At 56.4% G+C, this 27,488-nt stretch overlaps 1 protein-coding gene across 4 annotated transcripts in view; it reads left to right on the plus strand.

The window, feature by feature from the left end:
- Positions 1-4,307: 4,307 nt before the first annotated feature.
- The window catches only part of RARA (retinoic acid receptor alpha), a 44,007-nt gene continuing 20,826 nt past the window's right edge, over positions 4,308-27,488 (plus strand). The window contains exons 1-2 of one of the 4 annotated variants that reach the window (XM_019747719.3): positions 4,308-4,445; positions 24,883-25,425. In XM_019747719.3, the coding sequence (XP_019603278.1) occupies positions 25,248-25,425 (178 nt within the window). In that variant the 5' untranslated portion in view covers positions 4,308-4,445; positions 24,883-25,247. Of the gene's footprint in view, positions 4,446-12,560; positions 13,203-13,304; positions 13,566-24,510; positions 24,637-24,882; positions 25,426-27,488 lie in introns of those variants that run through there. The other 3 variants (XM_088802245.1, XM_019747718.3, XM_019747720.3) reach the window with 3 other exon arrangements.

Here is a 27,488-nt window from a genome sequence, read left to right on the forward strand (position 1 = left end):
TGCCCACTGTATCCTTGCAATGTGATCTGGGCTACAGCAGGTGGTATGGGACAGAAGAAGAGCCCTCTGAAATGAACACTACCCACTGGTGTGTGTAGCAGAGCATATATAGTCTGTAGACAGGAGTCTGAATGTCATTCTCACACACTCTTACCAGAGCATTCATTCCCTCCGAGGGTAATTTGTGAGGGTAGAACCCAGTTCTATACCTACAAGCTCTGAAAGGGTCTGGGGCTATAAGGGTTAACAAGCATAATTGCAAAGATTGTCCGAAGGCTGATGGAAAGCAGAGACTGAATGGGATTGAGAACAGATGCGAGGCTTGATTTAAATTACATTTTATTGGATACTGCAGCCTTAAGAGACGTGACTGCTTTACAGTTTGTTTCCACACTGTGGGCAGCTGCTGTCTGTTCTGGGTCCACAGTAGGATCCTGCCCAGAAAGGAGCGGCCTCCCCACCTCGTTGTGTTTGAGGCTTGGCGCCTTCCTCCTAACTGTAGGACTTGAGTCAGGAACATGGCTTGACTCGCAGTGGGGCGGCTATGTATCTTCCATGGCGCTGAGCCAAGATTGCATTTGCAGATTCAAAGGGGCCAAATTTCTTTCCCTCTACCTCCTTTCTCTCCCTTTCCCCTGGTATTTGGAAATGGGGTTTTCTGTGTACTGGCTTGTTAGTTTCTTTTCCTTCAGTTCTCCCCCCACTGTCAATTTCTAGGTCATTGCTGCTCTTAAGACTTCAGCATTTGGAACAGGGTTGGTTCTGTCAATGATGCGTGAAGCAGACTTAGAGTCCCTGCTTGGCTTCCGCTGCCCTTGTGGGAGCAAAAGCTGATGTATGTTTGTCAGCGAAGTCTTAAGTGTAATTCAGACAGCCGGGAAGCAGATAGAGGAGGAAGAAAGGCCTTTCCTTGCTGGCTTTTCTCACGGAGGCTGAAAGCTATGGGAAGGTAGTGGGACGGGATGGGCTTGTGGTTACTAGTTTTTGCCAGGATCCTAGGCTCTTTCACATAGAGTAGTGGCAAAGATGCTGACCTACATTCTTCCTCTTGAAGGTGGTGGGGTGTGTGTCGATCTCCTGGTTTACTTATTTTTCTTCAAAGAAGCAGATTAAGCTTCCGCAGAGTGTTGGTGGGTCTTGCCATGGAAAGAACATAGACACAATAAAATTGGTGTGAGTTTCAACCCCAGAGCTGCCACTGATATTTCTGGCTCAATGAAGACTTGCCTGTGGCTAGATAACTGGCAAGAGTGTGTGAGGGCCAAGCTATCCAGAGATCAAAAAAGTTGGCAGAGCTCTCTTCTCTCCCCCACCCCCACCCCACTGTTCCCTGCCTTTATTAAGTGCCTTTTAAGGTAAACCAATAAGAACTGGGAAGTGGGAATGAGATCCAGTGGGAGATTTTTAAAAATATCTATGGAGAGGTATAGCCTTGACTCCTGAGAGCTACCAAAAGACCCAAGCTTGAGATTTTATTTCCATTTGTACCTGTCCCCAGCCCTTCGTACAGTGTCTGGTACCTGGTAGGTATTCAAAAAATAATTGAGTGGACAGATCAATGAAGCAAGTAAGATGCTGCCTTTCCCTCCACCCTGAGGACAGTTCTAATCTGGAGGTAAGCATCGCTGGTGCTCTTGCGCTGAGATGGAGCAGGCCCCTGTAAAAGGGCGCTTCATCTTACAAAATACGCCTTGGCACAGTTGTGAAGGTTTATTGGCCTCACAGATGCGTTCCAATCGCTGCCTCTGATGTACTGGTATTTTGCTTGAGGCAACTTCCATCTTGCTCCCAGGAAGCCTTGGCTATGGGGAGAGTCCTTGCTACAGGCTGGGAAAAAGGGTGCCTGTCTGGTTGTTACCTAGTGTCCCTAGAGATTGGCCAGAAGTTGTGCCTCTAGCTGGCAAGGGATTAGGAGGAAACTACCTTTGATGTCCCACTTTTTAACTTTTGGGGAAAGTTGTAACCTTAGGTTCCTCCTGAAAAGGTAAGGCGTCCTCTTAAGACATTCTCTTTTAAGCTACAAATAGTGGCAGGTCTCCCTCTTCTCAGGAGAGGTGCGTTCTGTAGGGGGAGAAGGCATGCCCTCTGGTCTCCCCTTGATTTTCAACCCCAGCCGCAAGGCACTGCCAATAGAAGCTAATTGGGTGCAAGGGGCCTGGGTAAAAGCTGAAGACGTGAAAAGGAGGGAGCTAGCTCCGTTTTTAAGAAGCTCTAATTGAGTTCTGAATCAGCCTCGCTCCCTTTGATCCCACCTCTTTTTCCCACACTGCCTGAAAGAGCTAGATCAGCACTTTATAACAAGGGTGCGCCTGCTCCCCACCCCCCCTCCTGACGCTGCCGCCATCCACTGCTTGTCTCCTTCAGTTAAGATAATGAAGATGCTGAGAGATAAAATGTGTATTTAATAAGGGTGGGGGTGGGGAGGCGGAAAGGGGCAGTTAGGGCCTTCCCTAGTTTGGGGCCTAGCCAAGACTCGAGCTGAAAGCAAAGCTAGAGTAAGACTTGGCCCCAGGGTGTGGGGGTTTCTGGGCCTCAATCCAGCTGACTTCACTGCCTGCTGTTTGCCCTAAATTCCCCCACCTCCACCCTCTCACCCCCACACTCCTTTCTTTCCTCTCTTGCTCCCAATGGGAAAAGGGAGTCTTGCTTCAACTTTATTTTCAGCTGGTAAGTTGGCCTTTGGTGTGGTGCCTGCCACCCAGAGTCAGCTGCAAGGTCGGGCTAGGGCAGCCCCCTCTAGCCTAGGCCTGTAGGAGCTGTGGGCTCACAGTGGGGGGTGGAAAAGCTGGAGTTAATGAAGACCAGCTGCCAGTCTGGTTCTGCCCACAGTGAGCTGGAGGCCCGCCTTTGGGGGTGGTTAGAGGTACTAGGGGGCATGACCTCCATCCCTGGGCACAAGGGGATCCCCTGGCAGCCGAGGCTTGTGCTCTGAGCTTGGCTTTATCCTTAGCTTGTAAGAGAGGAGTAGTCTTTCCCTCTTCCCTACTCTCCTCCCCAAAAAACACTCAGCCCTTACTGAGTTTTATAACTGTAGTGGTGGCCCAGCCGAGATCTGAGGATCTCCAAGCCCTTTTGTAAACACTCATTAACTCCCTGGGAAGCACCAAGAGCCCTGTTTAACAGCTGGGAGAGAACTGAGGCACATCCTGGTGAAAGGCTTGACCTGAGCTCACCCCATGGGCTCCACCCTGGAGCCCTCCATCTCTACTGCCTAACCCCTTTCCCTAGTTTTCCCTGCAAGAGACAGAAAGAGGTAGAGGCAATGCTGCTGCCCTCTCCCCTTCTAGGAAGAGGCCATGCTTCTCACTTCCGTCTCTCACTTTCTCTGGCCCTTCACCCCATGACATTTCCCCAGCTCTGCTGCTGGAGAGATGTGCAACTCTCCTTGCAAAATGTTCTCAACCCAGCCCTCTGTAGACTTCCATCCACCTTTCCCTGGTACACCGGGCCCACCAAACCTGAGTTCTCCCTTTTGAGCTACTGATAAGATCAGCCATCTTAAGCTGGGTCTGTAACCTTGAAGTTGATCTAATGTGTTGAGGTCCTTCTGCCCCCTATATTTATGCCAGCTGGTACCTGGGAAAATATTCTCTTTAACTTATTCTTTCTGGAATAGTTTCAGGATCGAATTAAGCGCTGGGGAGGGGCACTAGTTGACCACTGGGATCTGCAGCCTGTTCTCCCACTAACAATTGCCATTCTGGGTAATGGATGTAGCCCATCTGCTCATCCTCTTACCTGTGTATGTGTATCTCACCTCAACACACTCCCAGATACACCTCAGTCTAAGGATGTAAAACTCGACCATTTTCCAAATACCATCCAAGTCATATTGTCATATTTCCTTGCTGGAAATCAGTCCTCCCCGCCACCCCTTTGCCTCTGAGACATTTAGGGAATTGTGGGGAAGGAAGGATGGGTAGACTGCTATATATCTGTGAGGGGGAGGGTAGAAGTGAGGACCCGTTCAAAATGAATGTCCCCTGCCCCAAATTCTCAAAAGCTAGAAGCTGAGCAGGTGTGAGGAAAGCGATCTTAAGCGGAACTTCAGCACCAAAGCCCAAATCCATTTGCTTAGGGCAGGCAGGAAGAAATGTGTTTTTTTCTCCTGTCCCGAAGTCTCCCCAGCGGAAGTCATCCGTGTGCTGTGTATTTGAGACGGGACTGTTCCTGTCCCCAGCCCATGACTCAAACCTCCGTCTTTCTCCCACTGAGTTCTTCCTCCCCCATCAGTCCTCAGTGCTGCACCGGTTGACCCAGTCAAGGCCGGTGAAAGAGGGCGGGAGAGCCTAGTGTTTGCAGAGTGGGCTTTAGGACCCAACGGAAACCCGTGCCTCTTGCAGCAGTCTAACCCAGAAGCAAGGGGAATCCTGAATCGAGCTGAGAGGGCTTCCCCGCTTCTCCTGGGAACCCCATCGCCCCCCTGCCAGCACACACCTGAGCAGGTAGGAGCACGCGCACCCCTTCCCAATTCCCCCTTGGTCGCCTTCCGCCGGGCCTCTCCTAATCTGCCGGTTTCCCTCTCGCCAGTTCAGGCTTTCCCCGTCCCTCCTCCCCCACTGCTCACTGTAGTCCTGGGAGGTGGGAGCCTGGGAACAGCGGGGTGTCTGGACGCCCAGCGCCCCTGCACCCTCCAGCTCCCTTCCTGCACTTCCCCGGAGACATTCCCATTCTCTAGCTAAGAATGGAAAGTGGGGGGAAGGACTGCCCAGGCCCCACGCCCTTGCACCCTCCTTTGCAGTATTGCCTAATACCCCTTCCCCCACGTCACCTCTACCGGAGAATTGGCAGTGCTGGGGTAATAGAGAGCCGAGGGAACCGGAGCAGGACAGAAGCCTCCCTGGGGAATTCCTATCTTCTTCCGCTCTGCCAAGAGCCCAGGACTTTGCCCCCCAACTCCCTACTCACCTTGGAGGGGAACTCATGTCCCCTTCCATGCTCATCTCACACTTGGGTGGCCAAAGGCTTTGCTGGAGGGTAGTGGAGGTTGTCAGCAGCTTTTGGTGACCTTTTCCTCTAGGGAAAGTTCTTTCAGCTTAGAGCACCTCAACACCTATTGCAAAGAGACCCCCCTGCCTGCGCCTCTCCCTACCCTTGTGTGTGTGTGTGTGTGTGTGTGTGTGTGTGTGTGTGTGTGTGTGTGTGTGTGTGTAGACCATGTGGCTGTAAGATCTATATGCTTTGGCTAGAGATGGCTGCGTGCATTAAAAGGCAGAGATCCCAGATATGGCCCAGGCCAGAACAGGCTCAGCTCAGATGGCTGGGGAAGGGGGTGTGGACCAGATCAGGGAGGCCACCCAACTGCGCCAGCATCATGGGCTCCTTGGCTTTCAGAGCCTCGGGCTCCTGGTGTTACCCCGAAGCTTCTTCCCTCCTGCAGGCTCTCTGGGAGAGGGCTGGACGGCACCTACTAATGGCAGTGGCTTATTTTTCTCTCCAGTATGGGGCTGACAGGTTATGCTCTCTGAAGATCTAGGGCATCTCATTCTGGTTTGGTGGGTTTGCTGGAGGGTTGCATGACTTGTCTGAGTAACCATGTGTGAGTTTGTACATTGTTTCTAGGTGAAGTGGACGAGGGAGGGGAGCGACAGAAGAGACTGGTCACCCTTGGGGAACCCCTCTAGCTCTCTGGGTGTCACCACTCTGGGTGCCACCACCCAGAGAGCTAGTAGTGGGCAGGTGGCATGTCCCCACCTGGTAACTGTCCAGGTGCCAGGTGTGCTCTGTCTTCCTCCCTGGCTCCCAGGCTCCCCTCGGAGTTGGTTTTGGAGGAAAGGGTGGATAATGGAATGGATAATAAGCTTCAGACTTAGTTCTGCTCTTGACTCAGAAAGAAAAGTCAGAGATTTTGAGTGTGAGCGGTAGAGTGAGAATCAAAGGCCTGCATCTGAGACTCAGCCCAGTCATTTTACGATTGGCATTTATACAGGTCTCTAACCCTCAGTTTCTTCATTTGTAAAAATGGCTGTCAGTAAGAAGTTCACTTGTCTGATAGGGATATGGCCGTAAAGAGCCGATAAGACAATGTATTGTAAAGCTCGGTGCAAAAGGGAGCTATGGCTTGGGGGGGGAGGGGGGCTCTAGGATGGGATTCTCCTCCTAAATCTAGGTCAGTCAATGTCTCTGCCCTCAGTGTCCTTCCTCCATCCTTGCCTGTCTAAGAGATGGAGGAACCAGGCAGGGCTGTTGCCTCATGGGCTGCAGAATTCCCCTAGTGCAGGTTGTATCTATCACCAGAGAGCCTGTGGTCAGAGAGGACAGATTCTCCACCAGGTTTTTCTTCCTCTGGGCTCCACACCTTCTCCCCTGAGCCCCGTCTCCACCATCCTCCTGCCATTCCTGCTCAGCGTCCTTGTCCCTGTTTCTCCCCTGCCCAGTGGCCTCCTTGTCCGGCTCACTGGGCAGGAGCCCTAATCGGATTGGACAGCTGAGATATGTGTGGTGGCTGAGAGCAGGCGGGAGGGAAGCCAGTGGGAGGATGGTATGAGGGCTGCCCCTGGCACTGCCCAGGCCTCCCAGGCACCACCTTCAGACTGCTGACTCCTGGCTTGGCTTGGCCGTGGGGAAGGGGTGCCAGAGGAAGCTCAGGGGTCTGGAGATTAGGGGAGAGGGAAACACACCCAGGACCTCTTGGATATTTGGTGGCCTTACTGTCAGTATCTCTGACTCTGACAGGAGAAGAGGACAGCAGGTGAGAGCCAGGCTGGCCCCACCCCTCCCATCCCCATGACCCCACTTCCTTTTCTGTTCAGAAATGTGTTCACTTACCCAGCCCATCCCCTTTGGCCAGTTTCTCCTTATGGGTCACATCTGGGAGTTGCTGGGGGTGCCATGTGTCTGCCTCACTATGGGCCGCTTCCTCCCCTCCAAGGTATTTTTCTCACTCACTCTCTGGGCGGGGTGCCAGGACTCCTGGGTTTCCCGCCTGCCTCATGGTACAGGGCTGCCCTGCAGGCCACCAGAGTCACTAAGCTGGTTTCCTTCCTCGCATGTGGGGAGGGCCTTCTCCCAGGCCTGGGAGGTGTCAGGAATCCAACGTGGGAAAGGGGTTGGGACACTGTAGCCCAGGGCCCAGAGCACCAGGCATCCTCCCTCCCAGCCTCTGACTTAGCTTGGGGACAGCACATGCCCAGCCTCGTAGGCATGGTCTGTTCTTGCCTCCAGGCTTCCATCTTGACATATGGGTAGCCAAGATCTCCTGCTATCCTTTTTAGCTTTTTTCCCCATGGCATCTGGGGGTGGCTGTTGAAACCCCTATGTCTGCACCCACACATTTTGGGGAGCACGGGATTAGCATAATTGAGGCAGGGGCACTATTTTGTCTTCCCTCCAGCTGGGCCAGGATGAAGGAAACTAGCACAAATTTCCCCACGCCAATTCCCTCTGCCCTGAAAAGACCAGTCAGTGGAGCCAGGCCCTGCCCTCTTGGTGCCCACAATGTGGTTGGCACTGATTTGTCAGAAATTGGGAAGGTTTCCCTGTGGACCGCTTGCCTCCACTCTCTTCCTCTCACAGGGTTGGGACAGCTCTGTGATTGTAGGCACTTATGGGCAGGCCTCCCCCTAGGGAAGGGGTGTGGGATGCCCCCGAGATGGCCAAGTTGGCACTAGTCCCAGGCTGGAGTGCTGGACATGGTTCCGAGCTGGGAGTTTGTGGGGGAGAGCGGGACATGAGCCTCCTTGCCCCCCTCATTTCCTGCTCTTTGGGCAGCTGTGGGCGAGAAAGGCTGCAGGGACTATTTTTAGTTGGTCTGTCCCCTGGCAGGAGGGACGTGCAGAAAAGCACGGGGCAGGCAGAGGGGCTGGCCAAGGTGAGGGTAAGGAGGCAGGCTGAGGCATAAGGAAGGGCCAGAGGATCTGCAGAGAGAGCAATGAGGCATGTTGGGCATGGGTAGGACCCTTGGGAGAGGGTCCTGGCCCCGGTGGACGGGCCAGGCTGGGCGGAGGAGTCCTGGGGACCCTCCGGGGCTCTTTGTCCAACTAGAACTGGACTTAGAACCAGAAGGGGCTTTCGAGGCCATCTAGACAATCCCTCCACATTACGGAGGGGAAAACTGAGGCCTAGAGAGGGAATGTGACTTGCTCTAGGACACTCCCCTACTCATTGGCTGCACTGGGACCCCAACCCATGCCGCTTGCACTGTTTTTCTCCTGTCATGGTCCCTCACCACACCTGCCTCCCCTGCTGCAGCGAGGAGGACCGAGGCTGGGCGTCTGGTCTGTCTCCCTCTCTGCTTGTTTGTGCAGGGTCTCGGGTAAACCCCAGCTTGGTTTGTTTATAAGTCTCCACCATGTGGAGAGAGTCTGTGTCCAGGTTGGAAGGAGGTCAGGGTTGGGGTTTGTTTAGGTGGCCTGTGGCCACTGGTGTGAATCAAGATGCTAGGCAGGTTCCAACAGGTGCACAGGCTCATGAGCCGTAGGGTTTGGAGACAACTTAGAGAAGGGGCGTCTGGTCTATTTTAGAGACCCAGAGAGGACCAGACATTTGTCCACAGTGGTGGGCTGAGTTAGGGACACACTGAGGACTAGGACGTAGGTTTGCTGACTCTCCAGCTTCCTTTGTGAACCCTCCCATCCTGTCCGACCTGGGTCATGGTGGGTGTTTGCCAACTCCCACCTCCCAACAAAGGAAGGGAGCAGGCTGAAGAGCAGGGAGATTACCACAGGCTTGGAATCCCAAGTCAAAAGCGAGCCCTCCTTTGAGACCTGGAGGCAGGGGCAGCCGGTTGAGATGCTCGGAGGATGAGATGCTCGGAGGAGGAAGTGCAGTGGAGAATTGTGGTCCCTCAGAATTCAGTCTCCTGCCTCAGCCTCGTCCCCAGGGCCACCATGTTACACAGCTGTAGGAGGCGCTGTTCCATAGACTATGATGTGAGTGGTCCCCCCCAGAGTTGTTCAGGGCCCTGCCTGTGTAGCCAAATGTGGCGCTTTGGCCCTCCACCTTCTTTGAATCAGCTTCAGACCCAGCTGGAAGGAGGTGTTCCAGAGGGGCCTTAATCCAACACCCACTCCCCCACTCAGCCTCCTGCCACTCAACATCTCCAGTCCTCTGCCGCCCACTCCCTGCCCCCCACGCTGGCTCAGTGGGCCACAAATTGTGGCACAGGAGCCCCTCCCCCTCTCCACTCAGTTTCTGTCTCTGGGGGGCTGATTTATCATGCGCCCCCTCCATCAGGCCTGCTGCAGTGTGAGAAATCAATAGTGTAAATGGATTGAGGTTGCTCAGCCTGTCGACTCCCCTTGGGCCCCATCAACTCCCCTGGGACTTGGGGAGCTACTCTTCTGTCCCCTTCCGGCTCAACGTACACAGAGATATACACACCGCATGGTTGTAGCCAGAGCGCTGAGCACAGGAGTTATTCTTTCTGTCCATCTCTGTCTCGGTCTCTCTCTCATATACTGGGCTGGTCTTAGCATGACAAATACTCTTCACCATTTCTTTTCTAGCTTGGGTGGAGTGGGGGCGGAGGGGCTTCAAGGACAGTAGGCTGCCAGCCAGAGGTGGGAGGGAGGCAGGTGGGTGAGGGAGACAGTGCTGGGGAAGGGATTGGGTGACAGCCCACCCCATCGTCAGCTCTGGTAACTCAATCCACGCGCTCCACCCTCCCGATCCCCCTCCCGCTCAACAACTTCAGCAGCTGCTGGCAGAAGCAGGGCTGGCAGAGTGTGTATGAGTGCATGTGTGTATGTGGGGGGTGGGAGGGTGAGAGGGGCTGTGGGGGCAGGAGGTACTGCCAGGACATGTTAAAGGAGACTCACTGCCTGGGTACAACTTGGGTGGCAGGAGGAGGTAGGGCTGGTGGGAGAGTGAGTGGTGAGTGATGGGCAAGGGGCAGGCTGCAGGGGGGCAGGGCAGGGCAGTCCAGGGGTCCCAAAAAACTTGTCTGCACTGGCGCAGGGCCTGGCGTGGGGGTGGGCATGGTGAGGGGGCAGGGGCACATACAACATGTCTTACTCCAGGATGCCTGTACTTCGCCAGGGGGCAACTGTACCCATGAAGGACAGCCTGCCCCTGTCCCCAATCCCCCCGCTGTGCCTGCTGGGCATCACAGTCTTGGTGACTAAGTCACTTCTGTCCTGGGGCTGGCAAGGTGCCAGGCTCAGCTCTTCTCGGTAGGTGAGTCACTGCCCTGGCATCTCCCCCGGATACAGCTGAGTCACCCGGCTGTGCCTGCTGGGCAGGTGGGCACCATGCTTGGGGTGGGGTTCAGGGGCTGTGTGTAGCCCCAGTGTCTTCTCTAATCTCTCTCTACCATGTCCTGGCCCCACCGACAGACCTGCAGAGCACGCAAGGGCGGTGTTCCTCCATGTGCTCTGTTGAGGGGGTAAAGGAAGAGGTGGCAGGATACTGTGTGGAAATAAGTTTGGCTTAGAGTAAAGGGGGGAGTTAACGATAGGACTGTGGGTTTGAATCTTAGCTCTGCCATTGATAAGCTGTATGACCTTGGGCAAGACAATTTCCTTGTTGAGTCTCAGTTTCCTCATCTATACAATGAAAACAAGAGCCCTGCCCCAGATTACCCTTCTGGATGGTGAGAAACAAATGGGGTGGGGTCATGAAGGTGCTTGTGGGAGGAGCTCCTTGGGGGATGAGTGGAGCGGAGAGGAGGACTCAGCTGAAGCTGGTTCCTGTCCCTGCAGACATCTCCCATCCCACCCACAGCCCGATGATCTTGGAGGGGCAATGCTGCCCAGCCAATGGGATTCTCTGGGAGTTCCCCAGAGGCTGTGAGAGAGAGGCCTTGTTTTGCTACAAGTGTGGGCCCTCCCGGGGTGTCTCAGAGCTATTTTCTATGTCCTTTGACTGCTGGAGACTGTCACTGGCATTTCACCTATCAGGGCTCTCTCAGGTTTCCTCTAGTTTGGAGTCTGATCCCTGTCTTGGGAAACAAGCGGCTCAGGCTCCTCCCCCAACCCTTTTTCTGTGTGCAGGCGGGGAAGGGTAGACTCCAAGAAGGAGTCTTTCCTAAACAGTAAGGAGCCCCCTGGGCCTGTGGCTTTCCCCACCTCTGCTAGTCTTCCGTTGCCTCCTGTACTTTTCTCCCCTCCTGCATGAGGGTCCTTGGAGGATGTGGGGGGGGGCAAGGGGGCAGGAGCTCTGTTATGGCCCCAGCACAGCTGGAGTGCAGCTGCTGCTATAGATTGGACTGCTGGCCTCCCATCTGGGACCTCTCCTGCCTCCTGGAATCAAGCCTGGGGAAGGCTATATTGGGCAAGCAGTACTGGGTGCCTGGGCAGGGAGGCAGTGCCCCAAAGGTGTGCAGGCTACGTGCTTGTTCACATGGGTACTAATCTTGTGTGCATGAGTGTCTGACCCCCTGTGGACAGCAGGTTTGTGGGTGCATGAAATTTTCCCTCATCTGTACATGGCCTACTGCTATGTCTGTTCAGGAGTGTGCCCCACCCTCGTGCCCTTGTGTATGTACAAATACCTGTATTGTGTGTGCTTGTTCTATGTGCTCATGGATGTGCATACATCTGTGCCCTGAGTGTACACATGGGGTGTCAGCATGTGTACTCTGAGTGTGCACATGGGTGTGCAGATATGGATGTCCTGGGTGTACATTTACACACCTGACTCTTGGTGTGCACGAGTATACCTGACCCCATGTGCTGGCAGGTGTCTGTGAAGGCTGCCCTTGGTGGGAGGCAGTGTACCTGTGTTTACGCACACTTGCATTTTTGTGTGCATGATCCTTCCCTTCTGGTCTCAGCTGGAAGGAAGACTGCTAGAATCTAGGCCAGGGGAAGCCTGTGCGGGCTGGGGGTGGTTGGCCTTGAGTCTCCTGCCAGGCTGGCCTGGTCCCTTCTCCCCCCGGGCTGCGCCCCCTGCTGCTGGCTGGGCTCAGGGAGGAAGGGGGGAGGTTGGGGGGGAAGGGGTTAAGCTTCCGCGTCCACATCTGGGAGCCATTGGCGCATTCCTGCCGGCTGAGCGCATGTTTGCGGATAGATCTGGACGGGACTGGGCGGGAGGGTCTGGGAGGGCGGTTCGCAACTGCGGACGAAAATCCAGACGCAAACGGGAGACAGCCGGGCCCAGCAGGCGGGAAGGGGCCAGGGGAAGCGCCGTCGGGCACCTTTCCCCTACGCCGGACCTCAGGGCAGAGCGTCCCGCAGACCTGGCTTGTCCTACCTTACCAAGGCTGGAGGCTAAAGCTAGAGACAGTGGAATACCTCAATTGTAGACCAGTGCGACAGTGGACAGAACCCGGTGTCCGCTCCCGGCCTCCAGTTCCTTGTCTGTAAAGCGGGGGCCCTTTGACCAGTGGGTTTGAGATCTCTGCCAGCCGGGTCAGGCTGAGTCTCTTTACTGGGATGGAGGTCTGGGAGTGTGGCACTTCCCCTTCCAGTGGGAAGTCCAGAAGGGGCACTTGTGGCCACTTCTCTGACTGGGAAGCGGAGGGGGGGGGGTGTTCCTTAGTGATTCCGCTTTCTGCCCATCCCCCAGCTGACTGCTAGAGGTGGGGACATGACCCTCCCAAACGGAGCAGCAGGCTGTGAGGGGGCACATGGCAGTGTTGGGGGCGGGGGTCTCTGCAGATGGAGAGTGAGTCAGATCTTGCCCCGCTGGAACAAGAATGCAGCTTTCCTGGCTCCTCCAGCCTGGGCCAGGAGAGAGAATCTTGAGTCCCAGAGTCCTCCAGCATGCAGGGGTGCTCCTGGGTGTCCCCTATTTAGCTCTTGGAAGATCCAAGAGCTGCTGCCCTTTTGGGGGAAGGCTTCTGGGGGATGGGCTGCTGAGGGGTTGGGTTGGGCCAGAGTTCCTCCAACCCACTCACTGGAGAGGTATTTGGGGGAAGAGGAGAGAAGTGTGCTGGAGGAAGGTCTACCTACTCTTGCACTTTTTTTTGCAGGTGAGAAAATTAAGATTCAGAGAAAGAAAGCGACTTATTTAAGGTCACATAGCTCTCAGCTCCAACTGGTTGGTCCCTGGAGGAGGATTTAATTATGGGAGTCAAGGGCTTGACGGCTAGGGCCGAAAACGCTGAAGTCGCTTCCATATTCTGTTGCCTCCTCTCTTCCCAGGTTTAGGTGTGGGTGTGTGTATTTGGGGTAAGGGAGTGTGATATCACACAGTGCAGTCCTTTCTCCACCGAGTCGTCTTTCATTCTTTTTTCAGAACTTCAGCTCCTCCTCGCTCTGAAGCTCTCCTTTTGGGGCAGAGGGAGGGATTCTCCCAGATTCCCACGGTCCAGCCTTCTGGTAGGCGCGGCTCCTTTAATACTCGCCCAGCCCCGGGTCTATTAAAGGAGGGCGTGACCCTATGGGCCCGCCTCTGACTTGTCATTGGTCGGTGGGTGGATGGGGGCTGGCCTGAAGGTGAGGGCCTCCCACCCTGCTCTGTACCCTCCGCCCCCCCAAGTCTGGGGCTCCGGGTAAAGTTTCAGCCTCCGCACGTGACTCGCTATGGCCGCTGCCTTCGCCCCGCGCCCCTGAGCCGCGGCCCCCCGGACGGCTTCTCTCCTGGGATCCCGCACCCCTGACGCTGAGCAACACCAAGGCGCAGAGTCAGGGTAGACGCTGTGCCTGTGGGCGCCGGGACGAATTGCGTCCCCCCACTGCGAGGTAACCTCTCCCCCGGGGATTTTGGAGAGCCCCGGGCTCTCGCAGTCATCGGGGCTCCTCGGTCTGCTCCTGATAGGAGCTGCGGGCGGGGACCAGGTGCCGGACGGATTCCGACGGGAACCTGGGGTTTCCTGGGCTTCCCAACCCGCCGCTGCCGTGCCCAGGGCGGGGGAGCCCCGTCTGTGCGTCTGTCTGCGCCTGTGTCTTCGCGCGTAGCCTTGAGGCGTCTGGGTCGGTCTGCCGCGCGTGTCCCCGGCGCCGGAGCTGTGGCAGAACCACCGCTGGGAACTCTTGCTTTCTCTCTCTTTTCTCTTCAAAAACAAGCAAAACAAAAAGACTTTCAAACCTGTTTGGGGAGAGATCAGATGCCCAACGGACTAGCCCCCTCCTCCTTCCCCTCCTGTTATCTGAGCCGCCCTGTGGTTTGGGGAGAATCAGTCCGGGGGCCCACCCCCACCAGAGGCAGCCGGCTGGGGGGGGCGGGGCCCACTCAGCGGGTGTACCCCGTGGAGTGAGAGGAACCGTCAGAATTGGGTATGGGAGCAAGTCAGTCGGGGAAGGGAAGTCTCTGGGTCTGGTGCTACCATGGGGTTGTGGACGCTTTTGGGGGTGAGAGGAGGATGGAATGGGCTGGTCGTTTTTGCTCTGCTGAGGGTGTCTGGGACCTGGTGCCACCCACGAGGCGGGGAAGCTGCTAGCCAGATGTGTGTGTGGGAGGGGGGCGCTGGAAAATCAGCTTGGCTATGCCCCCTCTTCTCTCTGGGCACTGCCCTATTGTCAGGCTGCTCCGTGGGAAGGGGGACAGGCCCCCAGAGTGTTAGGCTGGGGATGTGACCAACTCATATGGAAATCAGTCCGTGAAACAGTCCCTGCCCCAGCCTTGGAGACGTTTCTTTACCATCTATTCTATCTTGGATCCTGTGCCCAATGTGCTAGCGAGGAGGGCTGCCCTGGCCGCCACCTGGTGTGAGCTCCCTCTTCTGTAACTAGATTGCCTTCTGCCTGCGGGCTGTGGGCACATGTGTGTGTGTGTATGTTCTCCAAGGGACTTATTCCCGCGAACACTGTCCCACTCCCCCACCCGCTGCTGCAGACCCCAACCCTCACTTTTGCTGCTGATCACCATCCCCTCCTCCAGTTTCCTGATTAGGAGATTCAGAGATGTCGCTTGTCCCCTTTCCCCCCTGCAGTGGTCATAGGGCAGGGTTGTTCTGGAGAAGTGGTTCAGTAAGAACACCAGGTCTTGCTGGGAAATGGGCTCAAGCCCCAAACTCCTCCAGGGCCTTGTGCTTGGTGGGGAGGGCCCAGGAAGCCCCAGGTGGAAGTGGGGGTGGCTTGGAGCTTGGGGCTTCCCCTGTGGGGGGTGGAGATGAGTCTGGGGGAGGGAACACTGAGAAAGAGTATTTGGAGCTGGAAAGAAGGGGGGGGTGGTTGTGGAGTCAGGGAGTTTGTGGCTGTGAAAGATGTTAGTGCACTGGGAGGGGCTAGGCCATCAGTGCTGCCTGGGAATCGGCCATGTGGGTCCTGAGGCAGCGGTCACTAAGGTCAGACTGGAGTAGGCCCCTTGGGAGCTGAGGATCTTGGATTCGGGGGTATTTCGAAGGTGTGAGTGAGCATGCATGAGGCGGTCATGTTAGGAGTTTCCCCACCAGACTGGTGAGGACAGCGCAGTGGTATTGGCAGTTCTGAGAAGACCCTGGGCTTGGAGCAACCTCCTCCTATATATAGCCCCTAAATCTCTGTCCTTCATTTTTACCCTGAATGCCCCTAGTACTGCTCTGGGACACCTTTCTGGTCCCCCTCCTACTGCCAACCATGTGGCAGCCTGGCAGGAAGCTAGCTGTGGGCAGCACCATCCTGATCACCCCCTTGCCTCCCCCTCTGGGCACAGTCACCCACATGTGCCATGACGTGGTTCCTGCCACCCTGTATAGTGTGGGGGAGAGGACATTGTATGAGTGGTCCTTCAGGTCTGTTTTGGGGGGTATTGACCCAAACCCCAGTTAATTAGTTTTCCTTCCCTTAAAATCATTTGGTCTTGGAAGTTGGCTGTGCCCTCTGGGACCTTTCTCCCCAGGCCACTCATTGCTCAGACTCTAGGGTCTTAGGTGGGGTGGTCCCATAGCTGTGTGACATAAGGGTGACATAAACCTCAGTGCCCAGTTCTCTGTCCTCTGGGTGGCATGAGCAGGGTAGGACCTCCGCTGGGCTGGAGAGATTGGCCTCTGTGGGATCCACTTGTGAGCACTGTCTGGGGTCTGGGATGAGGGGCATCTGGGGAAGGTAATCCTATCCCTGTGACAAATAAACAGGGTTATGTCCACTTGCCCAGCAGCCCACACCCCTTTCTGGTCTTGGTGGTTTTGGGAGTATGGGAAGTTGGCAGGGCCCCTGGCAAGATGACCAGAGTTGTCTTGACTTACTGGGTTTTGGGAAAGGAGTGTGGCAACTGATACCCCAGCTCTCAGGGCTTTGGCTGCATAGCCTCTCTGCTGCCTGCTGTCTTTCCTCCCTCCATTCCCCGCTCCACCCTCTGGCTGCTGTCTGGAGCCCACACGGTTTGTGGGGGAACGTGGGGTGGGGGCAAGGGCCTGGATCTCTGTGTGTGTCCAGGGAGTGTTCTGGGGGTTGGCAGAATTGGCTGAGGGTGTCTGGGTGTCCCCGCAGGGTGGGCGGTGTGCAGAGACCAGGCCCAGAGTGTGAGAATGTGTCAGCATCGCTGTGTCTGTCCCCAGTCTGGCTCTGGTGTGGGTGTCTCTTGCTCCGTCTGGATCTTGCCTCCCGCTCCAGTCCCCGCCCCCCCCCCCCCCCCAGCTGGGACCGCCTGCTTGCTCTCCCTCTTTGCAACTGGAGCCTCCCTTGCCTGTTCCTGGAATTTGGAGAGGAGGAGGAGGAAGAGGCAGGCAGACAGACCTCCCACACTCTAGCCCGCCCGCCTGGCATCATGGGGAAATGAAATAGGCGCTATGGAACTAAGGTTTCCTTGGCTTCCCCAGGCCCTCCAACACACATCACAGAGTTGGGGGAGGCAGGTCTTACAGAAGGAGCATGGGTTGCCCCCCACCCACCACCTGGCAGCAATGCCTCCTTTCACCCAGCATCCTGCCCGCCAGGGCTCCTGCTGGGACCTCCAGGCACCACTGTCAGCCTGGGGGGCGGGTGGGGGGATTAGACTGCTGCCAGCCTGGCCAGCACCTGTTGCCAACCCCCAGCCCTGTAACTGGAGCTGGCTTGGGAGGGGGCTGCAAAATGACAGGTGGAATTTCTGCAGCACCCCCCCCCCCACACACACACACACATTGGATATGCCTTTCCCTTCCCAGAACAAGGAAAGCCTGACCCCCCCAGTGTCCACCTAATCTCATGGATGATGGTCCTACCCTGCCTGTGAGGGCGGGGCCTGGGAGATGGGCAAGGGGAGGAGCTTATTGCTATTTGCCCCATGACCCCCAACTCCTGCTCTGGCTACAGAGCTGAGCTGCCCTTGTTCAACTTTTCTGAGCTCTGCTGCTCTGCCAGGGCTGGGGGGTGGGGGTCATGGGGGTGTGTGGATGGGGGTGGTTCTCTGTTAATGTTTTAATTGCATAAAAACTGGGAGCTCAGCTCCGGGCCAGTGGGGAGTCTGGGTCTGGCTGGCCGCCCGGTTTGGGCTAAATATAGTCTGGGACATCTGCAGAGAAGGGGAGGGGGGCGGAGGGAGGTTCCATTCCCCCCACCTCTGGCCAAGGTGCCCTCGTCTGGGCAGGCACCTTGGAGCAGGGAGGGGGGGATTCCTCAGCACAAAAGGCAGGGGAGAGGCGGCTGGGCACAGCTGGGACCTTGCCTGCCTGGAGGCCAGTAGACGCCTGAGATGAACCCGGAGGCTCAGGACAGTACCAGAATAAGGCTGATGGGGCTGGATCCAATGGCTCTCCTCCCCTCCCCCCAGAGCTACCTGAGGTCAGGCAGTCTCCGAGTGTCACTGGGCCCAGCTGTGTGTCACTGTGACCCACTCACTGTGTGCCTGTGTATACACACCTACCTTGGAGTGGCTCCCTCCTGGCCCCTCCCCTGGAACCTCTGTCCTCTGGGTCCTACTGCAGGTCCCCGGCCCTCCTTCCTTTTGTCCCTTGCCCCACAGTGAAACCTTCAGCCCAGGAATCGAGACTTGAGAAGGGGAAGCTGCGGTGGGGAGTTCTCTGATCTTCAGTCACGGCAGGAAGTGGAGGGGAGGAGGAGGAGGGGGGAACCGTGAGTGGCAGGCGAGGAGGGAGGGCCTGTCAGCCCTTTGACCAACCTTACACAGTGCGATGGGGGGTGGCCACCCTCCCAGCCACCTCCCTTTCCTCAATCTCCAAGTGGGGGAAACTTAGGGACAGTTGATTTTCCAGGGGTTGCTAACAATCTTCACCCCCTCTACAGACACACACACACACACACACACACACACACACACAGAAAAAAATGCCTTCCTGTCACGTGGCTGTCACTTCCTGTCCCACTGTGGTTCCCGGGATGTTTGTTGTTGGTTGCTATGGAGATGGCCGCCGTGGGCACTACCCTGGTTCTTGTGGGGAGGGAGATGCCCCTCCCCCTAGGCCCACAGTTGAGGGGGAGGAATTGGGGGGCCTGCCTAGAGGGCCGTTTCAGGCTGAGTGTGTGTGGTCTCTGATGCCCCAGATCCCCCAGGGCCCCAAGACTTGTCTGTGGGAAGGAGTCACAGCCACCTACTCAGACAAGTGTTGGGGAGACGGTGACCACATCTGGCTGTGCTTGACTGTGGCTGACTGTGCGAGTCTGACTGTGCAGACCCTGTCCCCTCTAGCCTGGGTCCCTCTGCCTGGTAAAGATGCCAGTTCATGTGACCTTTTACTTTTGAAGCTTTCTTCCATCATGTGTTCTCATGGAAACTACCTTTCCCAGGGAGTTTCTGTGGCTTCTTGGGGTCCAGGCTGGAGTGGGGAGGAGCTCTGGCAGGATCCCTGGTAGTGTGTGTTTTGGGGGGTGGTGAGGCGGTACCCTACACACACAGCCTGTACCAGCTTCTCTCTGATCCTGCCAGCCCTGTGTTTAAGGGGCAGGCCATGGGACTTTGTGACCCATTCTCCCCACCCCCTTGTGGGCTTCCCTGTTCGCTGGGGGTGGAGAAGGGAAGAGATTTCCCCTTATTTCTAGCCCCAACTGAGTAGGCGGGTGTGGAGTAGGAAGTTCCTGGGGGGTCCATGGAAGGGGGGTTATGGGGTGGTGCAGAGTCTGACTCAGGCCTGGTCTGGGGTCAGAGCCAAAAGGATATCCTGAGGCAGGGGGGGGGGGGGCGTTCCCAGCTTCCCTGCAGCCTGGGTCCCCAAGGAGGGATGCTGGCTGAGAGGGGGCTCGTAGGACCTGCTGTCGCCCTAGGATTGAATCCAGCAGTCTCAGGGTTGAGGCAGAATTGAGAGGATGGGAGGAGGTATTGCTGTAGCCTCACACACACACATTTCTTGTGTTCTCTGTCCGTCCAACGCCTATCCCCAGTGTGTGTTGTACTTCTTACACAGTGGAGGTTGGGAGACAGGGGTGAGGGGGCAGCTGTCAAGGTAAGGGTGGGGAAAGCCCCGTGCCAGGATGGATGCGAGGACGGTGGTTTCCAAACTGGGGGGGGGGGTCCCCTTTTGTTTGTGCCCCTTTGGTTCCCCCCACCCGGACAGAGCTGCCTTTGTTTGGTCCACACACTCCTGTGGTCTGGTTGTGGCCTGGGCAGGCTCATCTCTTCCTCTTCCTGTTTTCTTCCTTCCCCAGGGCTGCTCCCTCTCCTTGAGGCCTGGGCTGCCCCCTGCCCTTTCACCTACTCTCTGCTCCGGCATTGGGAGACTTCAGCTCTGGTTCTGGGGAGGGGCCTTCAGCCCCCCTGGTTCAGAGGTCCTGAGCATAGCTCCCATGGGGCTCTGGGTACGTTCCCTGGGGGTCAGGAGTTGGGGGCACTGCCCTGCCCTGCAGAGACCTCTATTTCCTCCTCCCAGAACCTGGCCTATCCTGGGCTTGGGCTTGTCCAGTTGCCCTTTCTGTCTGGTATTCAGTCACTGCTGAGACAATGGCATGTGGTGGTCAGGCAGCCCCAGGTGGGGCACAAGCTGGGGAGACATCAGACCCACTCTGCTGGGACTGGGCACTGCGTCTGAGGTGGTGGGGGAGTGAGTGGCAGGATCCAGAGGAAGACACGGGACTTCAGCCCTCCCTTGGCCCCTCAGGATGTGCTCAGAGTCTGCACATGCTGGAGGCAGGTTTTCAAACAAATTCTGGCCCCAGCAAGGCAGGCCTCGGGTTCTGCAGGGCTGCTGAGGAAGAGGTGACCTCTACCTGTCCCAGACTCTCCTAGGTGAGCTTTCTCACACCCTCCTGGGGTGGGCTGGCCTTGCTGAATTCCTGCAGCCCAGGCCCTGGTGAGCAGAAGATAAACAGAGGACCTAAGTGGCTGGGGAGGAGAGAGGGGTGAGAGCCTTTAGCCAGAGAAACCCCTGGAAAAAGGGAGTCGCCGTCATCACTGCTCCTCAACCCCTGCCTGAAGATCTGAGGAGCATGGGGGAAGAGAGGTTGTGGCTTTGTGAGTGTGTGAGTGTATTTTCCTGGAAAGTTTATAAATAGTTCCAGCCCACTGTTCTGCTTTGAAATCTGCCCTGTCCCGCCCTGCCTTGCTCCTGGCAGGGTAGGGGGTCCAAAGGGGCCCCGTGTTTGTTTCTGCTGGGGCTGGAGTCCCCATTCCCTTCCCCCACAAGTTGAGCTTGAGTTTGGGTGTCATTTGCATATGATTCATTGACTGTCTAGAATGCTTAGGAAACCCCCTGTCTCCCCTTCTTTTAAGCTCCCCAATCCCAGTTTCCTTCTCTCAGCCCCTTGGGACTGCCTGACTTCTATTCTTTGGCAGATATTGTTGCGGGGGAACCTGGTGAGCGGAGAGGAGAGAGTGAGTGAAGAGGGTCTGGGTCAGCTGGGTTTGGGGACCCCTGGCTCCTCTCCCCTGAGGATAGGGGAGGAAATGGTCAATTTCTCTTCCCCTCTTCCCCTCCCCAAATCCAAAGGTTTCCCTTTTTTGGTTTGTGAAATGAAAGAAGGGAATTTGGGAAAGGGTTGTGGTTGGGCCTCCACCCACACCCCAAATATCCCTCTCCCCACATCCCTCTCCCCAGTCTAGGGGAAGCAGACCCTGGAAAATGGGTAATTCTCCCTCCCAGCCCTGTCAACAGATACTAGCCCTGGTTGGGGAGAGGGAAGGGAGAACAGACACCCTGCCCAGGGCGGCACTCGTGGTGCTGAGAGGCATGGGGAGGGCGGGACCCAGTTGCCCAGCACCTCCTGTGTGCCAGGAGCGGTTCTAGGTGCTTTCCAGGACTTTTATCTCTTAAATCACACAACCAAGTTGTTGAGGTAGGCAGTTCACAGGCAAGTAAACAGATGCTTAGAGAGGTTAAGTGACTTGCCTAAGGTCACCCAGAGTGGCAGAGCTGAGATTTGACCCTTCACACCTCTGGTTCTTTCTTCCGTCTTCATGGCGCAGCCAGCTCCTGGCTTTCCCTCTAGGCGAGTGACTGTGGGGAATACCATGAATGGGTGGCTGGGGACACCTAACCTTGGGAAAGGATTCTGGCACCTTTTCAGGGTGCGGGAGGCCCCAGCGGTCAGGGGTGTGTGGCTGGTGGCAGGCGCTCGGGCCCCCACCCTCTTTCTGCTGTGAGGAGGCTAGGCTCAGTAAGGGAGGTGTGGGCCTGTGGTTTTCTCTCCCTCCAGGGAGGGTACCCGTGGGCAGTGGAGGTGGCGGGCAGAGGGTGGAGGTTGGATGTGGGTAGTTTGTTTTCCCTTTCTTTGGTGCTGGTTTCGATTCTCTGACGGTGTCTTCTCCACCCCTGAGTGCAAGGGCCCAAGGCCCAGGATCTCCTTGAGGGTCATGGCTCCAGAGGGATCTTCTGAGGCAGAGTCTGTGCTTTTTGCCTCGGTCTCCATCATGCCTGCCCTTGCCCATCCCTGTTCCCTGGCCAGCCTGGCCCTTGGCCCATATCTGTGACCTTTACCCCCTCCTGCTGCTAAAGGCCCTCCCCAGGGGGCTGAGTAATGTTGCACCGAAGTTTGCAGGCTGAGCTGGGTTAGGCCAAGTGAGGTTCAGATGGGGTGGGAGGGCCTTCCAGCCTCTCCCTGGGGTGTGTATCTGGGGGGCGGGGCGGAGGGGTTTGAAGTTTGTTGCAATTTCAGACTTCTCAGGGGCAGAGTTGAGGCACTAACGTGGTTATAGTTACCTCTCCTCTGGGGACAACAGTGGGCTCCAGAGGGTCTGGACTAGACTGAGTGAATCTGCCCCAAGCCCCAAAAGCTGGGTCAGGATGACTGGGGTGTGGAGTGAATGACTCTCTGAGCCTCACCTCAGGGAGGCAGGCCCCTATATGGATGTGAATGATCGCGAGGATTTCTCAGCGGGTACACCTGTGTGTGTTTGTGGGCCTGGGTGTGTGTAGGGTGGCTGGGCCCCCAGGGAAGCGTGTACTGAGGCCAGCCTGGCTGTGTGAGAGTGAGGGATGTACAGTTTGAGAAACTGGGGGGGCTGTGGTTGTGTGCCTGCGGGGTGCTGTGTCCTGGGGCTGGGCACGCAAGGCCTGAACTGTGTTCTTTGTGTGGTGGAGCCCAGGTGTGGGGAGATGATTATCTCCACGTTCCCTCTTCTCCTGTGCGTGCCCGCACACACACAGGCTGGGTGTGCGAGCGCGCTCTTGCCCACCCGTACACTTTCCATAGACCTGCATGTATGAGTTTCCGTGTGTGTGTGTGTGTGTGTGTGTGTGTGAGAGAGAGAGGGTCTGTCGATGCTGATGAAGCTCAGCCAACACCCCCCCTTGCCTTGCCTGGCTCTCCCAGCTTGAGTTCTGCTGTGTGGGGCCCCACAGGGGTGTGGGGGGCCCAGGGCGGCAGCTGGTCCGATGGGTGGGGCCCCTGTTCCTCTGACGTCATCCCTCTCAGCCTGGGAGGGAATCCGCAGGGGCTTGGGGAGGGAAGGGGGCACCTCATTCAGGAGTAAGGAGAGAGGCCTCATGGTTGTCATAATTAGTAACAGTAAAAACCGTGGTCATTAACAAAGTCCAGATTTCACTCCTGGGGGAGCTGCCCCCTCCCTAGCAAGTACCTGTCCCCACCTCCCCCTCCCTCAGCCCTGCACAGGTTGGCTGACTAGCCCGCAAGTCCTGGCCTCGTCTATAGTGGCCTTGGCAGGAACCCCCCCTTCCCAGGCCTGGTCCTTGGCCAAAAGCTTGCCATGTGCTTGTCTGCTGGACTCCAGGTCTGAGAGCCTGGAGCTTAGAACCTAGTATGGCCTGAGCTTGAGGGGAAGGGGTTGGAAAGGGAGGCAGTCCTTATTTTGGGTCTCTGTGGCCCTGTTTCTTTTCCCTTCTTTCTTTCTCTCTTCTTTTTAACAGCTTTATTGAGATGTAATTCACATATCATAAAATTCACCCATCAAAGTGTACACTTGAATGGTTTTAGTATATGCACAGAGTTGTGTAACTTATCTCCACAATCAATTTTAGAAAATTTTCATCACTCCAAAAAGAGCCCCCATATTCGTCAGCAGTGACTTCCAGTTTCCTTCAAACCCATGCCCCAGCCCCTGGTTACCACAATCTACTTTCTGTCTTTACAGATTGCCTATTCTGGATGTTTCATATAAATGGAATAATACACCATGTGATGTTTTAGAACTAGTGTAATGTTTTCAAGGTTTATCCACGTTGTAGTGAATATCAGTACTTTGTTCCTTTTTATGGCAGAGCAATATTCCATTGTATGGATGTACAACGTTTTATTTATTCATTCACCAGTTGATGGACATTTAGGTCCACTTTTGGGCTAGTGTGAATAATGCTTGTATGAACATCCACGTATAAGTTTTTGTGTGGACTTTGGTTTTCACATCTTTTGGGTATCTTCCTAGGAGTGAAATTATATGATAATGGGTCATTATATGATAAGTCTGTGTTTAACCTTTTGAGGAACTGCCAGACTGTTTTCAAAAGCAGCTGCTCTAGTTTACATGCCTATCAGCAATATATGAGGATTCCATTTTTTCCACATCCTTGCCAACACTTGTTATTATCAGTCTTTTGATTATAGCCATCTTAGTAGATGTGAGGTGGTAGGTATCTCATTGTGTTTTTGATTGGCCATGTTTCTTTTTGTCTGTCTTTCTTTAGTCTTTCATATAGATAGATAGATAGATAGATAGATAGATAGATAGATAGATAGATAGATAGATAGACATATATGTATATGTGTGTGTTTTTCATATATACATACATGTATTTATATGTATGCATGTATTCATGTGTGTATTACCCTTCCGTAGCCCAAATGGATTTGAAGCATCCTCTTGTGGAACTGCTGCTTTTTTTCTATCCTTCTCTTTGTTGTCCATCTTACTGTGTCATGGAGTCTCTGGGTTCATCTCTCTGTCTCTCTCTACCCCATGGTGTTATCTGTGTATGTCCTCTGGTCCCAGCTGTTCAAACAGGGTGTGGATCTGTGTACACACTGGTTGGGGGCATCTGGCCTTTCATCTCCAGCCCACATCCCACCCCCTCCAGGGATGTTGCTTCTGCAGACAGAGTATGTGGGTGAGCTCTGAGATCAGTCTCTCTCACCCTGCCATTGCCCGGGGGTAGGGAGCATCCACCCTGGGCAGTCCCTGCCCTCCTGACACACTGCCCACCGCCAGCCCATCATACTGTTAAATACTGAGGGTGATGCCCAGGAGTCTTCAGTTCCCATTTCCCTATTTTCATGTATGTAAACAGGCCTCCTCCCTGGGCCTGTGGGACAAACCCAACTGGGGTGCTGGGGCTTGGATTTGGGGGGGAAGTGGTGTAAGAGGGGCCCCCTGGCTTAGGAGTCATTTTTCTGAGAAGTGCCAATGCTTTAGGGAAGCGGCTTTTCCTCCCCCTCCCTACCCCCCTCCAGCACACACGTTCTCTGCATTTTGACCTCAGGTAACCTGCACTGGGGGAAGGAGAGCCAGCTGCCTGCCTTTGCTGCAGGGAACCTTTGGGGTGACACTGTGGACCCTTTCCCCTCAGGATTGTGGGTGAGAGGCCCTCCTCGGTTCTGGGCTCTGTCCCCGTCTCCCCAGCCTGGCTGTGCTGTCCTGCCACCCCCAGCAGTGTCTGGGCCCTGGTCCCAGGCTGTCTCTGCCAGCCAGGCGTGGTGCCAGCTGTCTGCTCAGCTGGGTGCCACGGGAAAATCTCCGGCCGCCCAGGTTGGGGAGCTCCACGGGCAATGCCCGTGTGCCCGCTCCTCAATGCCCACTCACCTGTTTTTCCTCTTTCTGCAGCATCACAGGATATGCTCCCCCCAGCTGCCTAGCCGGGGCCCATCTAGGAGAGGCATCCTTTTGGACGTCCTGAAGGCCTGCTCTGAACCTTCCCAGGAAAGTACCAGCTCACAGAACTGCTTGACCAAAGGACCGGCTCTTGGGACGTCCCTCAACGCACCCGGCCCCCAGCTAGAGTGGGGGCTCCAGGAGGCTGAGATTAGCCTACTAGCCTTGGACAGCAGCTCCAGGACAGAAGAGGGGGTGGGCTGACCACCTAAACCCCCTCTGGGCCCAGGCCCCATGCCCCGAGGAGGGACAGCCTGAAGCCCACCAGAGCCTCCTGCCAGACTGTCTGCTTGCCCTTCTGACTGTGGCTGCTTGGCATGGCCAGCAACAGCAGCTCCTGCCCAACACCTGGGGGAGGGCACCTCAATGGGTACCCGGTGCCCCCCTACGCCTTCTTCTTTCCCCCTATGCTGGGTGGACTCTCCCCACCAGGCGCTCTGACCACCCTCCAGCACCAGCTTCCAGTTAGCGGCTACAGCACGCCCTCCCCAGCCAGTAAGTGGGGTGGTGGGTGGCTCGGTGGGGTGGGGGGCTGTGGAGGGCAGCAGGCCCCGGGGTGGCCTCCAGGTATATCTGTTGCACTGCAGTGGCCAGGTCTTTTCAGGACATGCCATTTGTTTGGGGGGCCCAAGGATGCAAGTCTTGTAGGCTGATCACGTGGTGGTGGTGTTTGTTTGATGTTGGGGGCAGCAGCGGGAGAGATGAAACAATGCTGTTCCGTGGTACCCCTGGAGCCCTCTCCTGTGCCCTGCCGTTGAGGGCCTTATAAATAGCTCAAGGACTGGACACAGAGGCTGGAGGCGGGTAAACAAACCTCTCGACATTTGGTGGAAATGCAGCTCTACTGAGAGCGGCACCCACCTACGCCTCACCCCATCCAGTGCCTCTGAGGGTAGGGGCTTGAAGGAGTGGAGTGGCATGCTGCTGGCACCCCCTCCCACTACCAGCTCCACCCTGTGGGGAGGGCATGACGGAGTGACCCGTGAGCAGTCTGGTGGGTAGGGTGAGTGTCCCAGAAGGGACGCTCCCTGGGCCTGGACTCTGGCAGTGGACACATGCGTGCTCTTGGCAGGGCCTGTGTTTTCTCTCTGCTTCTGCCCTTTACCACGGGGGTTGCCTGTTAGCTGGGCGGGGGTCTCAGTACCCTTCCCTGGCTGGCCGAGCCAGGTAGTGGGAGGTGGCGGCGGCTATGGCCAGCTGGCAGAGTCTAGGCCTTGGGCCTGCCAGGCCGCTTACAGTAACTCTGGCCCCCAGGGCCCAGCTGGGCGCCAGGCCAGGGCTGGGGGGGAGGAGGGAGCCGGGGCCTGGCCTGGGGCTGGAGGGGGGCGGGCGGTGGAAGCAGCAGAATAGGCCATGGACTGGTAGACTGGCCAGTCAGCTGCTGACCTGGGAAACGTGTCCCACCTCTCCTGGCGGGCAGGGACTGAACACCCTGCCCCGGGCACCCACTGCCTCTCCTACTGCCACTGGCAAGCTGCCTGGCACCACTGCCCTATGTGCCTGGCTGGGCTGGGTCAGTGCCCCCTTTTCAGTGTGGGGGTAGCACACTCTCCCCAGAGCCAGGGAGTCTCTTTGTCCCTGGGGCAGGCCCTGGCTAGGCGCCTCACTGCCCGCACTGGCCGTCTGCCCACCGCCACCGCCGCTTCCTGGATTGCTTGCTCTGGCTCTGCCATGGCCCCCTCCCTCCCAGCCCCAACCAGCCCCTGCGAGCAGGGGCTCTGTGTCGGCGCTTCTTTAGGCCCCTGCCCTTTAATCTCTGGGACAACGGGGCAGTCAGATACTGCCTCAGTTTCCATTGACAACCCTTGTTACACCTCCGTCTTGTTTCCTCTCTCCTGTCCTCACAGAGGATGTGAGGCGGGTGGCTTAGTGGCCTTGGAGTCGAACCCAGTTCTGGCCTGGGACTCGGTGGGTGTGATCATGGTTCCGAGTGTCTGTGTGGGGTAGTTGCTGCAGCTACAGGGACTGGGGTTCATTATTTTCAGGTTGGTGTGTACGTCTTGCCAGGGGCGGATTTTTAGGGAAGGAGAAGTTGATGGCCGTAACCATTGCCTGTGGACAACTTGCCCTTCCCCAGATGATGGGAACCGAGCCCCAGACACTGCTCACCTGGACTCAGGGCAAGAGGGGGCCTGGCTCCTGGCCTTGCCCTGTTCTGTGTCAGAAGAGCAAACGATTTGCCCTCCTTTGGATGTTGCAAACTTCTTCCTCTTTCTTAGAGGTGGGTGGGGAGAGCTTCCGCGTCCCCCACTTCCCACCCTGGTAACCTTTTCCCCCAGGGTGGAGTGCCCACATTTCGGGCAAGTGGAGGCTTCTCTGGCTTTCCCCACCCAGGTTAGGCAATGCCCCTTCCTGTCCCCTCCCTCTGTGAACCTGTGGGTTTCCCTGCTCCTCTCCCCTTCCTAGTAAACAAATAGCTTCTTTTCGTACCCAGACCTGCAGTTTCTGAGTTTCTCCCTGACTTTCCCTTTTTCTGGGACCAGAGGCATCTCCCTCCTTCCCGTGCTGGGCTGGGGGACCTGGCTGTCGGCTCTAGGGAGCGAAGCATGACAGATCAA

This window comes from Rhinolophus sinicus, chromosome 12, assembly GCF_057876585.1.
Source record: "Rhinolophus sinicus isolate RSI-liver-muscle chromosome 12, RSI-T2T, whole genome shotgun sequence".
NCBI lineage: Eukaryota > Metazoa > Chordata > Mammalia > Chiroptera > Rhinolophidae > Rhinolophus > Rhinolophus sinicus.